At 45.2% G+C, this 13,843-nt stretch overlaps 1 protein-coding gene and 1 pseudogene across 1 annotated transcript; both read right to left on the bottom strand.

Moving 5' to 3' along the window:
- Positions 1 to 1,720: 1,720 nt before the first annotated feature.
- LOC117872343 (olfactory receptor 51G2-like) lies at positions 1,721 to 2,656 on the bottom strand. The gene has a single exon (XM_034760697.1). The coding sequence runs from the start codon at positions 2,654 to 2,656 to the stop codon at positions 1,721 to 1,723; it is 936 nt and encodes a 311-aa protein (XP_034616588.1).
- An 8,460-nt stretch (positions 2,657 to 11,116) lies between these two features.
- Positions 11,117 to 13,019, bottom strand: LOC117872332 (annotated as a pseudogene).
- Between the last annotated feature and the right edge of the window lie 824 nt (positions 13,020 to 13,843).

The following is a 13,843-nucleotide window of genomic DNA, read 5'->3' as shown; positions in this document are numbered from 1 at the left end:
TATCTGAACAATCCATCTTCATGACCTCCTGGTGCAGGCAGTAGGAATGGGAGAGGACATTATCTTGACAGCAGTGGAACCATTTCAGTAGTGGGAATATTACAGCCAATCCTCTTATCACAAGCATGAGTCTCATCTTGGTTATTTTCTGCAGGGTTAAGATGGAAGCATATCTCATCAGGGTAAAAGATTGCGATGAAGCAGTCAAAGGCCATCAACAAGAGCATGGAGGATTCAATGAATTGAAGCAAGTGGATGAAGAATAGCTGGGCTAAACAGGCATTGAAGCTGATCTCCATAGAGTTAAACAAGGATATGCCCAGTATCGTCGGTATAGTGGATATTGATAAGCCAAGGTCTGTGATGGCCAACATGGAAAGTAAAAGGTACATGGGCTAATGGAGGCTCGGAACTGTTTCAATAATGAACAGAACGATTGAATTTACTAATATAGAAATAGCATACATTAAGCAAAAAGGGTTAGAGACCCAGAGATGGACGTCTTCCTGCCCAGGTATCCTAGTGAACACTGCAGATTTGAATTTGGTGTCATTTACAGCTGGCACAAAGGATTGGACAGGTCCGAGGAATTTCAACTTTCCTTCCTGAAAGGAAAAAGTACAGGAGGCTAGATGATATTTAACAAGACATTTTTCTGCTTTCAGTGCAAGTCTAGAGACTTCCAGGAGCTCAAGGAAAACCATAAAAAAAATAGTCTTGGATTTACATCACTGATAAAATTATAGGCACTTCCAGACTGGATCAGACCTACAGTCCATCTAGCCTAGTATCCAGGCAATATGGCATCAGCACTGTCTAGCCTGTTTGATGACCCATTAAGGACCATCAGCTATATACCTGACCCATTGAGAGAAGGCAGATACACCTTTGTGACTCAGCAAGGCATGCAGGGGCATGCCTATGGACAGAACTCTAAGGCTTCCAAGCCATGTGCTGGGCAGCTTGTGTCTGGAACAAAGGAAGCACAGGCTGCATGGCAAGAGACTATAAAAGGCATCTACATCTTCTCCATTTTGTCTTCAATCCTGCTTCTTACCTCTGGAGGAACTTTGCTACAAACAGAAGCTCTGAACAATGGACTGTATGACCCATCCCAGCTGTGGATGTACTCCAGAGACTTAACTTAAGCCAGCAGTTTATTCTATCACTGCTACAAGCCTGAAACAAGAACTTGGCCATTACTGTATATAATTAATTTCATTTAACCAATTTTAACTCTCATCTATATTTCTTTCTTTTAATGAATAAACCTTTAAATTTTAGATTCTAAAGGATTGGCAACAGAGTGATTTATGGATAAGGTCTGACTTGTGTATTGACCTGGGTCTTAGGCCTGGTCCTTTGGGATCAGGAGAATCTTTTTTCTTTTACTGGGGTATTGGTTTTCATAACCAATCATCCCCATAAGGAGTGGGGCTGGTGGTGATACTGGGAAACTGGAGTGTCTGAGGGAATTGCTTGTATGACTTCTGGTTAGCCAATGGGGTGAAACCAAAGTCCTCTCTGTTTGGCTGGTTTGGTGTGCCTTAGACTATAGTAAAGGACCCCTAGCCTTGGGCTGTGACTGCCCGGCTCCAAGCAATTTGTCCTGAATTGATACTCTCAGTTGTGTCCCGCCAAAGGCCGCGTTGTTAAAAGGTAGCCCATGTTTTTGGTCTCCCATGTCACCAGCATTGGAATCAGGTGATGAACTGACCCTTCACTTGACAAACACCCTGATTATCCTTGCACGAAGATGTTTGCTTTTCACGCTGTACACAATTGGGTTAATCAGGGGCGGGGCCAGCAGGTAGATGTAACCCAGGAGAATCTGAATTAAGGGAGAAGAGCCCTTCCCAAATCTGTGTATCACAGACAGGCCGATCATTGGCGTATAGAAGAGCAGGACGGCGCAGAGGTGGGAAACACAGGTGTTCAGGGCCCTGAGGCACTCAGCATTGGACGCGATGCTCAGCACTGTTTTGAGAATCATAACATAAGATAGGAAGATGAGCAGCGAGTCCAACCCCACCGTTAAGAGTGCAACAGACAAACCATAGATGCTGTTGACTGTGATATCCGAGCAAGCCATCTTCATGACCTCCTGGTGCAGGCAGTAGGAATGGGAGAGGACATTTGTTTGACAGTATTGGAACCGTTTCAGGAGAAAGGGGAGTGGGAATATTATTGCCACCCCTTTCAGCACAAACACCAGTCCCATCTTGTGTATTCTCTGTGGGTTTAAGATGGAAGCATATTTCAGCGGGTCATGGATTGCGATGAAGCGGTCAAAGGCCATCAATAATAGCACGGAGGATTCAGTGCACTGAAGCGAGTGGATGAAGAACAGCTGCACAAAACAGGCATTGAAGCTGATCTCCCTAGAGTTAAACAAGAATATACCCAGTGTTGTCGACATGGTGGCAATCGATAAACCAAGGTCTGTGATGGCCAACATGGAAAGGAAAATGTACATGGGCTCATGAAGGCTTGGATCTGTTTTTATAATGAACAGGATGACTGAATTTCCTAATATCGAAATAACATATGTTAAGCAGAAGGGGATGGAGATCCAGAGATGGATTTCTTCCTGACCAGGTATCCCAGTGAGAAGGAACACTGCAGAATTGAATTTGGTGTTATTGACAGCTGACATAACGGACTGGGCAGGTCAGAGGAATTTTGAATTTTCCTTCCTGAAAGAAAAAAGAACAGGAGACTAAATTATATTTAACTAGACATCTTTCTCCTCTCAGTGCAACTCTAGAGACTCCCAGGAGCTCAAGAAAGATAAGCAAAGACATAGTTTTGGATTTACAGCAGTAGGAAGACTGGATCAGACCAGCAGTCCATCTAGCCCAATATCCAGTATCCAGTTCCAGATGCTTCAGAGGAAGGTGGGAAAAGCCCTGCAATAGGCAGCTATGAGATAACCTGCTCCCTGGGATAGTTTCCCCCTTACACCCACTAAACTCATTTTTTTCATATAAATCAAGAAGGTTTAGATCTCTTCCAAGACTTTTTAAAACCACCCTCACCACTGTAATTGTATTTTCCAGTTACCCATATAAACTTACAGTCCCTCTTTGAAACCTGCTAAGCTTTTTGCCCCATTGATATTTTGTTTCTGGGAGTTCTACAGCCTACTTGAGCGCTGTGTAATTTTCAGTTGTGAATTTACCACAGACAACCTTTCTAGCCCACCACTTCTGAGTATGGCCCATTATATGATGATGTATTTATGAACACATGGCAAGTGCATGGTGAAAACGGTCATTGTATTTATCTGTCCATCTGTCCTGCATTGTGTATATATATATATAAAATTTTCTCCACTCCAGAGAGTCCAAATTAAGCTACTTCCTCTTTGCAGTACATGAGATAAATTCTTAGGGCCAGGATTTTAATTCAATAATTGTGACTTCAATTGGGTCATTCCAGATTTACATTTGTAAATTCAGTCAGAACCGGGCTATATTAACTTTCCCTTACCAAATACTGTCCTATGATACACTCTGACCCCCAAGCATCCCTCCAACAGGTGCTGAAGTGCTTTGCCTGGCCAATTTTGACTGAATCCAGAAGGTTTGATCAGACTACAGGCTTCTGTTCTTCCTCACAGGACCTTCATCCACCCCCGTGCAAGGGTCTATAGATATCTGGAACTTACAAGCTAACACAGAGGGCTAGTTCACCTGGGCGGTGGAGAAGTTGTTGTCACAAATGAGTGAATAGTGCAAACACTAGGGTTGCACTACTATCTACTTGAGTGTGCAAGTTACTTTAGCCATGCTCGTGTCACTGTAGATAGGCATAAATTACATACAGCCACTAATACACTCCCCTTTCCTGTACTTCAGCTCTGCTCTGCTGAAACAGAGGCCAGCGGTTCTGTTCTCTCATGACCTTTTGGAAAGTCTTGCACAAGTATTGCAAAGGAATTATGTTCATGACCCTCAATGTAAGTTTAAGATAAAGCTTCTGGTCAGTTACCCAGGGATGGTATGATACAACTGTTCAATGAACAAAGAGTTAATGGCACAAACCTATTGCAAACAGTATGTTCAGAACTACTTTGTAAAGCAAAAGCCATTAAGCAATAAAGCTACCACTCCTCTCTCCTGTAGAGATTCCAACAACTCTGCTTCTGGCTTTCATGCCAAGTCATGAAAGTTTGGTTTGCAATATTTGTATTACAATGAAAAGTTTAGCATAAAATTTACACATCTGTACTTTAGTACACTCATGTCAACAAATTATTTCCCCTCTGATCCTTTTTCAGAGATGATTTATCAGGTGAGAATGGGACCTTAAATGTAGAGTCTGTCATCTGGATTTCTTCACAGACTGAAAAGATTGCAATGTCTCAGTCCTCATTCAGTCGCTTGTCGGCAAACAAAAATCCAGTAGCCCCTCTGTCCCTTGGTTAGTAGCTGACTGGTTCTCCTCAGGTTCTATTCTGTCAGTCTGTGACCTGTATCCGGAGTGGTAACAGGTATTAAGATCATTATTGAAAATATTCATTCCCTGAGCTCTCACTGTCTAGTATTTATATGACGGGTTCTCTCATCGGTACCCCCTTGGGACTGCCCCTTGGTTTGCTGAGATACCACTGAGCCTAATCCTTCTGCCAACATGGACACTCCTTAACTCTGTCTTGTTGAGCTAGATCCTCCAGGCCTCCTCCAGCACAGTCCCGGAGATAGGGCCAGACTCCTCTGCAAAATATGGACACTGAGATCAGCTCAGTTCTGGGAAGACTCCGTTAAAGGGACTGGCCTCAGCATCCCAGTGCCTTTCTGGGAGCCTGAACTCCAGATAAATTCGTTCATGTTATTCACCCTCGTTCTCAAAGTAAAGGGAGATATAAACAGACTGTTTGCCCCCCCAGGTAACAATTACTTACCCTAACAACAAGGAGTCTGGTGGCACCTTAAAGACTAACAGATTTATTTGGGCATAAGCTTTCGTGAGTAAAAACCTCACTTCTTCGGATGCATAGAGTGAAAGCTACAGATGCAGGCATTATATACTGACACATGGAGAGCAGGGAGTTACTTCGCAAGTGGAGAACCAGTGTTGACAGGGCCAATTCAATCAGGGTGGATGTAGTCCACTCCCAATAATAGATGAGGAGATGTCAATTCCAGGAGAGGAAAAGCTGCTTCTGTAATGAGCCAGCCACTCCCAGTCCCTATTCAAGCCCAGATTAATGGTGTTGAATTTGCAAATGAATTTTAGTTCTGCTGTTTCTCTTTGAAGTCTGTTTCTGAAGTTTTTTTGTTCAATGATAGTGACTTTTAAATCTATAAGATTGAAGTGTTCACTTACTGGGTTATGTATGTTACCATTCCTGATGTCTGATTTGTGTCCATTTATTCTTTTGCGGAGGGACTGTCCGGTTTGGCCAATGTACATGGCAGAGGGGCATTGCTGGCACATGATGGCATATATAACATTAGTGGATGTGCAGGTGAATGAGCCCTTGATGGTGTGGCTGATGTGGTTGGGTCCTCTGATGCTGTTGCCAGAGTAGATATGGGGACAGAGTAGGCAACGAGGTTTGCTACAGGGATAGGTTCCTGGGTTGGTGTTTCTGTGGTGTAGTGTGTAGTTGCTGGTGAGTATTTGCTTCAGGTTGGGGGGTTGTCTGTAAGTGAGGACTGGATTGTCTCCCAAGGTCTGTGAGAGTGAGGGATCATTTTCCAGGATAGGTTGTAGATCGTGGATAATGCGCTGGAGAGGTTTTAGCTGGGGGCTGTATGTGATGGTCAGTGGTGTTCTGTTATTGTCCTTGTTGGGCCTGTCCTGTAGTAGGTGATTTCTGGGTACCCATTTTGTTTTTACTCATGAAAGCTTATGCCCAAATAAATCTGTTAGTCTTTAAGTTTCCACCAGACTCCTTGTTGTTTTTGTAGATACAGACTAACATGGCTACCCCCGATACTCAATTACTTACTCTGTGTTTATTAATAAACCAAAGTGATTTTATGAAGTATAAAAGGTAGGATTTAAGTGGTCATAAGAGATAACAGACAGAAAAAAGTAGGTTACTAAGCAAAATAAAGCAAACACGCAAGGCTAAGCTTAATACACTAAGAAACTGTTACAGGTAATTTCACCCTCAAAGATGTTTCAATAAGCTTCTTTCACAGACCAGACCCATTCCTAGTCCGGGCCCAATCCTTTCCCCTGTTCAGCCTCTGTTAGTTCCAGCAGACATCTTGGGTGAAAAGCAGGGGTAGCCTCACCACGCTCCCTCAGTTCTGCTTCTCATCCTTATATAGATTTCGCAAAAGGTGGCATAATGAATGTGTATATTAAACACAGATCTTGGGATGTTTGCTATATAGCTGGATTGGGTTAACTATTGGGATGTTTATGTTGTGGCATTATTGGGTGAAACCAGTATGGCTCTTCTTAGTTTAACAGCAGGCTGCTGGAAAACATGAAGGAAGGGAAGCAACAGCTTAAGAAAAGCCATCGCACATTAAAAAAACCAAGGAGATTGAGAGACAAAACCGCAGCTGGGAAGAACCTATTTCCAGTCTCCAGCCACATTACACAGCTTGTTTTGCCAGCACTGGGAGTCTGTCCAGAGGTGGGGTAGCAGTTACTGAGAAGCTCTTCAGACTGACAAGCACAGAGACCACTGGGGAAGTCTGAAGGCCCTCGGCCTACCTGGGTCCCCATCAGAATGGGAAGGTTTCGGGTAAGAGAAGTTTTCAGACTGTTTTTTTAAAAACCATTTATTCTCCCATGTTACGCTTTATTCCTACTTTTCAGATTAAACAATATTTTGGTTCAAGAAGGCTGGCTGGTCACTCATCTCACCACGGCTAACAGACTTACATAGAGAAGAACTGCAGGTGCCGAACCCACTCAGACCTGCTCGATCCACAGTCGAATTGCAGTATGCTGTAGCCCAGGGCTCAGTCTGAGGGTAGGAGGATCACAGGATGCCACCCCATGAGAGGCAAGGCTACAAGGCCTGGCACTCGGAGACCTGAGAGGGGACAAAGATGCAGGTAGTCCTGTAACTCTGAGGGGTATCTACAGGGTAGAAAGGCTGGAGCCCTCATCCAGTCTGGAAACAAAAATGCCTTTTCGGACTTGTTACCGCAGAGAAACGCAGCTCTGAATTCCTGCATTCACTATCAAGCCAGAGAATAAAACCTTTGAAAATGGATTTGTTGCTTTAATTTCCATTAGTAAATAAACCTGAGATGATTTGGGAACTAGTCATTGATATTCCCTGGGGTCTCTTCTCGCTCAGCCTCTGGCAGGATTGGGCAAAGAGCACATGCATGTCTGGAAATGGGACATCTTGAGAAATCCTTACTTGGGGCATTGGGGTTTTAATACTCTGAGGTCGCTTTGAATCTCAGATTTCTGTATAGCTTGAATAGCCCACTGTGGAGCATGAGCAGATGTAGGGGAGGGGTTTCTAAGCTCTCTCCCCCACCATCACTAAGTCACCCCAACAGCTCAGCTGAGTCCCCTGCTACTGCACCGAACATATGCAGATGTTAACAACTCGCAGCCCTTATCCTTCACTTCACATTTTAAAGGTAGCGAAACTTGCCAACGTACCCAATTCCTGCTAGAAGGGGAGCCGCTGACACCGGAGGTCTTCACTCAAAGGGACAAGGAGTCAGAGGAGAGGTTGCAGGGCAGCAGGCAGTATCTGTTCAGATAGGGGAGGCAGGTGTCTTTATGAAGCATGCCTGCACATTCCCTTGGGGGCCACTTGGCCATCAGGGTATCTCAGGAAAGCTCACCCGCTTTAATCCCCATCACGGCCAATGGCAAACTGCAGGATGCCAAATCACAGGGGCTTTGCAGTGATGCTTCCCAACTAGACTGCAGCACACACCCTGCGGCAGGCTCCATTCCTGGAATCCTCTGGGGCAGCTGTAATCCTGTTGAAATAATAATAATAATAATAATAATAATAATAATAACTAACAACAGCAACTCTATTTGTCCCTGGCAGTCTCCTTTCCTGCATTACAAACTCTTGGTTCAGACCAGGGAAGGGAGATTCCACAAGACTCCCCACATGAAAATTTACCTCGGATCATTCCAGAAGGGGAGGTCCCTTCCCTTCTCCCTGAGGAATGAAACGGGGGACCCAGGACCCCTTTATCCCCAAAGTTATATATAGATCTCAGTGATCCACTGGTAGCCAAGCCCTCCCACCCACAATCTGTGGGCATCCACAACTGCTCTAGGCCCCTCTCCAGCTCCCTGCTAGCACAGACTCATCAGAGATGTGCTACCAGGGCCAATCACTGTAGCCACTGCCCGCAGGTCTTGCTGTGGGGAGTGTTGTACAGGGAGGAGGGGGCTGCACAGAGATGTGAAGGCTGGTTAGTGTAGCTGATGGGCCCAATACCCCAGCCATAGACTGGACAGGAGGTTTCGACCTTTCCATACCTAGAGTGCAGCCATAGACTCCGTCAGTGCCACCTTCATTTACGTTACGAGGACGAGGCAGATGAAAAGCCTCCCGTTTCTCTTGGGGATCCAGGCAGCTGCACCTGGGCAGCATCATGGCAACTGAGCTTTCAGAGAAAAATTATCTGTTTTCTGTGAAAACTCACCCCCAAAAATGGATGAAAATAAAACATTTTAGTTTGAATCATTTTTTTTCATGGGGGGGGAGGAGGGACTCTGTTTTCCAGCCCAACTCTAGCTCAAACCATGAACCTCTGTCACTTGGACTACAAAACTAAGCCCCTAGGTGGCAGCACTCACCCTCATCAGCTTCTTACACAGAGCAGCACCTGGATGTCTGCTAGGGTGGCTAGGCCAGATCTGTTTCACAGGGAGCTCCTGGAAAAGGCCTGTCCGCAGCACCCCATCCATTGGTGGCACAATTTAAGAATGGCCATATTGGGTCAGACCAATGGTGCATCTAGCCCAGTGTCCTGTCTTGTGACATTGGCTAGTGCAGATACTTCCGAGGGAATGAACAGAACAGGCCAATTATCAAGTGATCCATCCCCTGTGTCTCCTCCCAGATTCTGGCAGTCAGAGGTTTAGGGACACCCAGAACATGGGGCTGCGTCCTTAACCTTTTTGGCTAATAGCTATTGATGGACCTATCCTCCATTAACTCATCTACATCTTTTTTAGACCCGGTTATACTTTTGGAGTCACCCCATTCCACGTTAATGAGTTCCTGAGGCTGACTGTAGGTTGTGTGGAAAAGGACTTTCTTTTGTTTGTTTTAAACCTGCTGCCGACTAACTTCATTTGGGTGACCCCTGGTTCTTGTGAACGGGTAAGTAACACGTCAATATTCGCTTTCTCTATCATCTCCCTCCTTAGTCATCTCTTTTCCAAGCTGAACAGTCCCAGTCTTTTTAATCTCTCTTCATCTGAAAGCTGTTCCATACCCCTCAATATTTTTGGCACCCTTTTCTGTTTTGTTTTTTTCAGTTCACATATATCTTTTTTGAGATGGGGTGACCAGATCTGCACACAGAATTCAAAGTGTCGGTATACCTTGGATCTATATAGAGGCAATATGATACTTTCTCTCTCGTTATCTATCCCTTTCCTAACGGTTCCCAACATGGGCAGTGAGGCAGCCCCCCTTTGGGGAGGCTAGTGCCGCCAGCCCCAGCTGCCACATCTCAGAGATCCCCAGAGCCTCCCCAGACCCCGAGGCTGGGATCCCAAAGCCCCTCTCCACAGTGGGAGGAGCCCCGGGCCAGCCAGAGGCATTACTCCCCACCACACCGCGCCTCCTCTGCTGGGACTCTAAGCTGCCCCCTGGGAATAGCCTGTGTCTTCTCATGGAGAAAAGAGAAGACTGAGAGGGGACATGATAACAGTTTTCAGGTACCTAAAAGGTTGTTACAAGGCGGAGGGAAAAAAATTATTCTTCTTAACCTCTGAGGATAGGACAAGAACCAATGGGCTTAAATTGTAGCAAGGGAGGTTTTGGTTGGACATTAGGAAAAACTGTCTGTATAATGCAAACTCATTAATATAGGTTGCTTTACCCTCAATGTGAGAAAGATATGCAACAACCTTTGCTTACAGAGCTGAGATTTTCCCAGACACTTCATTCAAAGCACAATAGTTATGATATAGCGTAAAACAAGTTTATTAACTACAGAGAGATCGATTTTACAGGCGGAGTCTTGGAGGAACAGATGGGGCAGAAAGTGGGGCCTCACGGAAAGTTCCGGAACAGGGCATGGGGCTTCAAGTGGAAAGAAGAGTGTCAGAGGCAGGGTCACAGAGGGGACGGGGATCCTGCCTACATCTGTCCTGCTTTTGTCACCCTACACAGACTGGGCTGGGCTGGGCTGGGCTGGGATAGGAGCTAGCTGTGCCTCTGTGGGGGAGCTGAGGACCATCTCAACCCCTATCCAAGCAGATGGGGCAGCACAAACAGAAGGGCTGGGTAGGGAATCTGGGCCTGAGTCTCTTGCCAGGACTCCTCTGTGTCAGACCCTCACACACACGCACATCGGCTCTGCCTCTGTGCAGAGTGGATTTGGCTGGTGTTCTGTCCGCGGAGACATCAATGGAGTGTGTGGGGGGGGGCTGTGTGAATGGCTTCTCCTGGGTCTCCTAGCTGAAGAAGTAGGGGAAGGGTGGGTGTTTGTGCTCATGTATCATGCAGCACCCAGAGCGCTCAGGAAGGACCAGGACTGCAACTACAGAACAGCTCTGCAGCTTTTCTCATGGCCCGTGGATGTTTAACCAGAGACGGGACAGTGACAGGTCAGGTGTAATAGGAAACAACATTCAAATCCCTTCTCTTTATTGACTGTATCGAGAGGAATTCTGAGGTTGGAGCAACCACTGATACAGCTATTTATGGGCCAAACTCCTATTGTTGCCCTGGCTCTCCACGAACACAGTCACTTTGTAAATGCTGTTGCCTGCCTTGTTCTCCTTCCCCAAGTGCATTGTCCTCCATCACCAGCCCCTGACCCATTGCTCCAGGCCTCATACCCCATCAGAACTGCGCTCTACAGAATGAAATCAGTAGCTCATGTCCTCTCAGATATAAGGGTCCAGGACGGAATAGATGGCCATTGTTTTTATTTCTGGTGTCACCAGCACTGAAGCCAGGTGATGAACTGACCCTTCATTTCACAAACACCTTGATTATCCTCGCACGAAGGTGTTTACTTTTCAGGCTGTACACAATTGGGTTCATCAGGGGCGGAACCAGCAGGTAGATGTAGCCCAGGAGAATCTGAAGTAAGGGAGAAGAGCTATTCCCAAATCTATGTACCAGAGACAAGCCGAACTCTGGTATGTAGAAGAGAAGGACAGCGCAGAGGTGAGAGACGCAGGTGTTCAAGGCCCTCAGGCACTCTGTATTGGATGCGATGCTCAGCACTGTTTTGAGGATCATCACATAAGAGAGGAAGATGAGCAGCGAGTCCAACCATGTTGTAAAGAATGCAACAGATAAGCCATAGATGCTGTTGTCTGTGATGTCCGCACAAGCCATTTTCATAACCTCCTGGTGCAGACAGTAGGAATGGGAGAGGACATTGGCTCGACAGTATTGGAACCGTTTCAGGAGAATGGGGAGTGGGAATATTACAGCCACCCCTCTTAGCACACACACCAATCCCATCTTGGATATTCTTGTCAGGGTTAAGATGGAAGCATATCTCAGTGGGTTACAGATTGCAGTGAAGCGGTCAAAGGCCATCAACAAGAGCACGGAGGATTCAATGCACTGAAGTGAGTGGATGAAGAACAGCTGGGCAAAACAGGCATTGAGGCTGATCTCCCTAATATTAAACAAGAATATGCCCAGTATCGTTGGTATGGTGGATATAGATAAGGCAAGGTCTGTGACGGCCAACATGGAAAGAAAAATGTACATGGGCTCATGGAGGCTTGGATCTATTTTTATAATGAACAGAATGACTGAATTTCCTACTATCGAAATAACATACATTATGCAGAAGGGGATAGAGATCCAGAGATAGACGTCTTCCTGCCCAGGTATCCCAGTGAGAAGGAACACTGCAAATTTGAATTTGGTGTCATTGACAGCTGACATAATGTACTGGGCACGTCCAAGGAGTTTTGAAATTTTCTTCCTAAAAGGAAAAAGAACAGGAGACTAGAGGATAATTAGTGAGGCATCTTTCTGCTCTCAGTGCAAGTCTATAGACTCCCAGGAGCTCAAGGAAGATCAGCATAAATATAACCTTGGATTTACACCACTGATAGGAAGATAGGCACTGCCAGACCTGCAGTCCATCCAGCCCAGCAACCAGTGACCAGTTCCACATGCTTCAGAGGAAGGTGGAAACAGCCCTTCAGTAGGAAGCTATGGGAAAACCTGCTCCCAAGGAAAGTTTCCCCCTGACACTCACTAGTTTGACATATTTTGTGGTGTAAATCAGGAAGGTTTATCGCCCATCCAAAACGTTTTTTGTAAAAAAAAGTCCTCACTACTGTAATCGGAGGTCCTTGTTATGCAGATAAGCATCCAGTTCCTCTTTGAATCCTGCTAAGCTTTTGGCCCCATTGACATCCATAGGCTGGGAGTGACACAGTCCATTTGAACACTGTGTGATTTTACAATTGTGACCTTACCACAGACACCTCCACTTCTGACTGTGGCTTATTGTATCATGATATGTGAGTAAACACATGGCAAATGCATGGGAAATATGATTATTGTAGTTATCGGTCTTGCATTGAAGCTATATATAAATTTATTTCATTGCCTCGTTATATATATATTTTTTTAATTGTCTCCACTCCTGAGAGTCTAAATTATGCCACTGACTCTTTCCAGTACATGGGATAAATTCTTAGTGACAGGTGCTTAATTCAATAACAGTGACTTTAACTACATCACTCCACATTTACATGGTAAATTCTATCAGAACCGGACTCTATTAACTTTCCCTTACAAAATGCGCCTGGTGATATTCTGACCCGCAAGCTGAGGTGCTTAGCCTGGCCAATGTTGACTGAATCCAGAGAGCTCAATCATCCTACAGGCTTCTCTTCATCTGCACAGGACCTGTATCCTTTCCCCATGAAGGGTCTATAGATATTTCGGAAGTTACAAGCTGACACGGACAGTTACTTCAGCTCGGCTGGGGAGGGTTTGGCCCCACACATAGATGAATAGTGCAAACACTAGGTTTCAACTAATATCCAGTTGAGTGGGCAAGTTACCTCAGCCATGTCCGTGTGACAGCTGATGGGCATAAATTATTTAAAAAGACTATAGCACGCTCCTTTCCTGCACCCCAGCTCTACTCTTTGCTGAAACACAGACCAGCAGTTTTCTTCTTTCAGTACTTTTTGGAAAGTCTTGCACAGGTACTGCAGTTATTGTGTGCCAGACCCTGAATATAAATGTTTGAAACACCTTCTCATGAGTTTACCAGGAGACAGTATCATACAACTTTTCACTGAAAAAAGAGTTAATAGCAAAACCAATTGTATTTGGAATATTTGGCATTACATTTATAAGAATGTCAACCCATTCTTTTCTCTCTCATCTTCTTTTGGAGCTGATTTCTCAGGTTAGAGTGGGACTTAAAATGTAGCATCTGTCATTTGGATTTCTTCAGAACCTGAAAATTTTGCAGCATCTCAGCCCTCATTCAGTCACTTTTCAGCAAACAAAAGTCTAGTAGCTCCTCTGTCCCTGGGTTAGTAGCTGACTGGTTCTCCTCAGGTTCTGTTCTGTCAGTCTGTAGCCTGTATCCAGAGTGGTAACAGGCATTGGGGTCAGTATAGAAAATATTCATTCCCTGAGCTCTCACTCTCTAGTACATAGTAACCCCAGCACCTACTATTCAGCTGCAATGAGTGTTTGCAGGAA

Source organism: Trachemys scripta, chromosome 1, assembly GCF_013100865.1.
Source record: "Trachemys scripta elegans isolate TJP31775 chromosome 1, CAS_Tse_1.0, whole genome shotgun sequence".
Classification (NCBI taxonomy): domain Eukaryota; kingdom Metazoa; phylum Chordata; order Testudines; family Emydidae; genus Trachemys; species Trachemys scripta.
This window is presented reverse-complemented; position numbering and strand designations above follow the sequence as displayed.

Coding starts and splice junctions, on each gene's coding strand:
- LOC117872343 (XM_034760697.1), bottom strand. CDS start 2,656: ATGTCAGCTGTCAATAACACCAAATTCAATTCTGCAGTGTTCCTTCTC.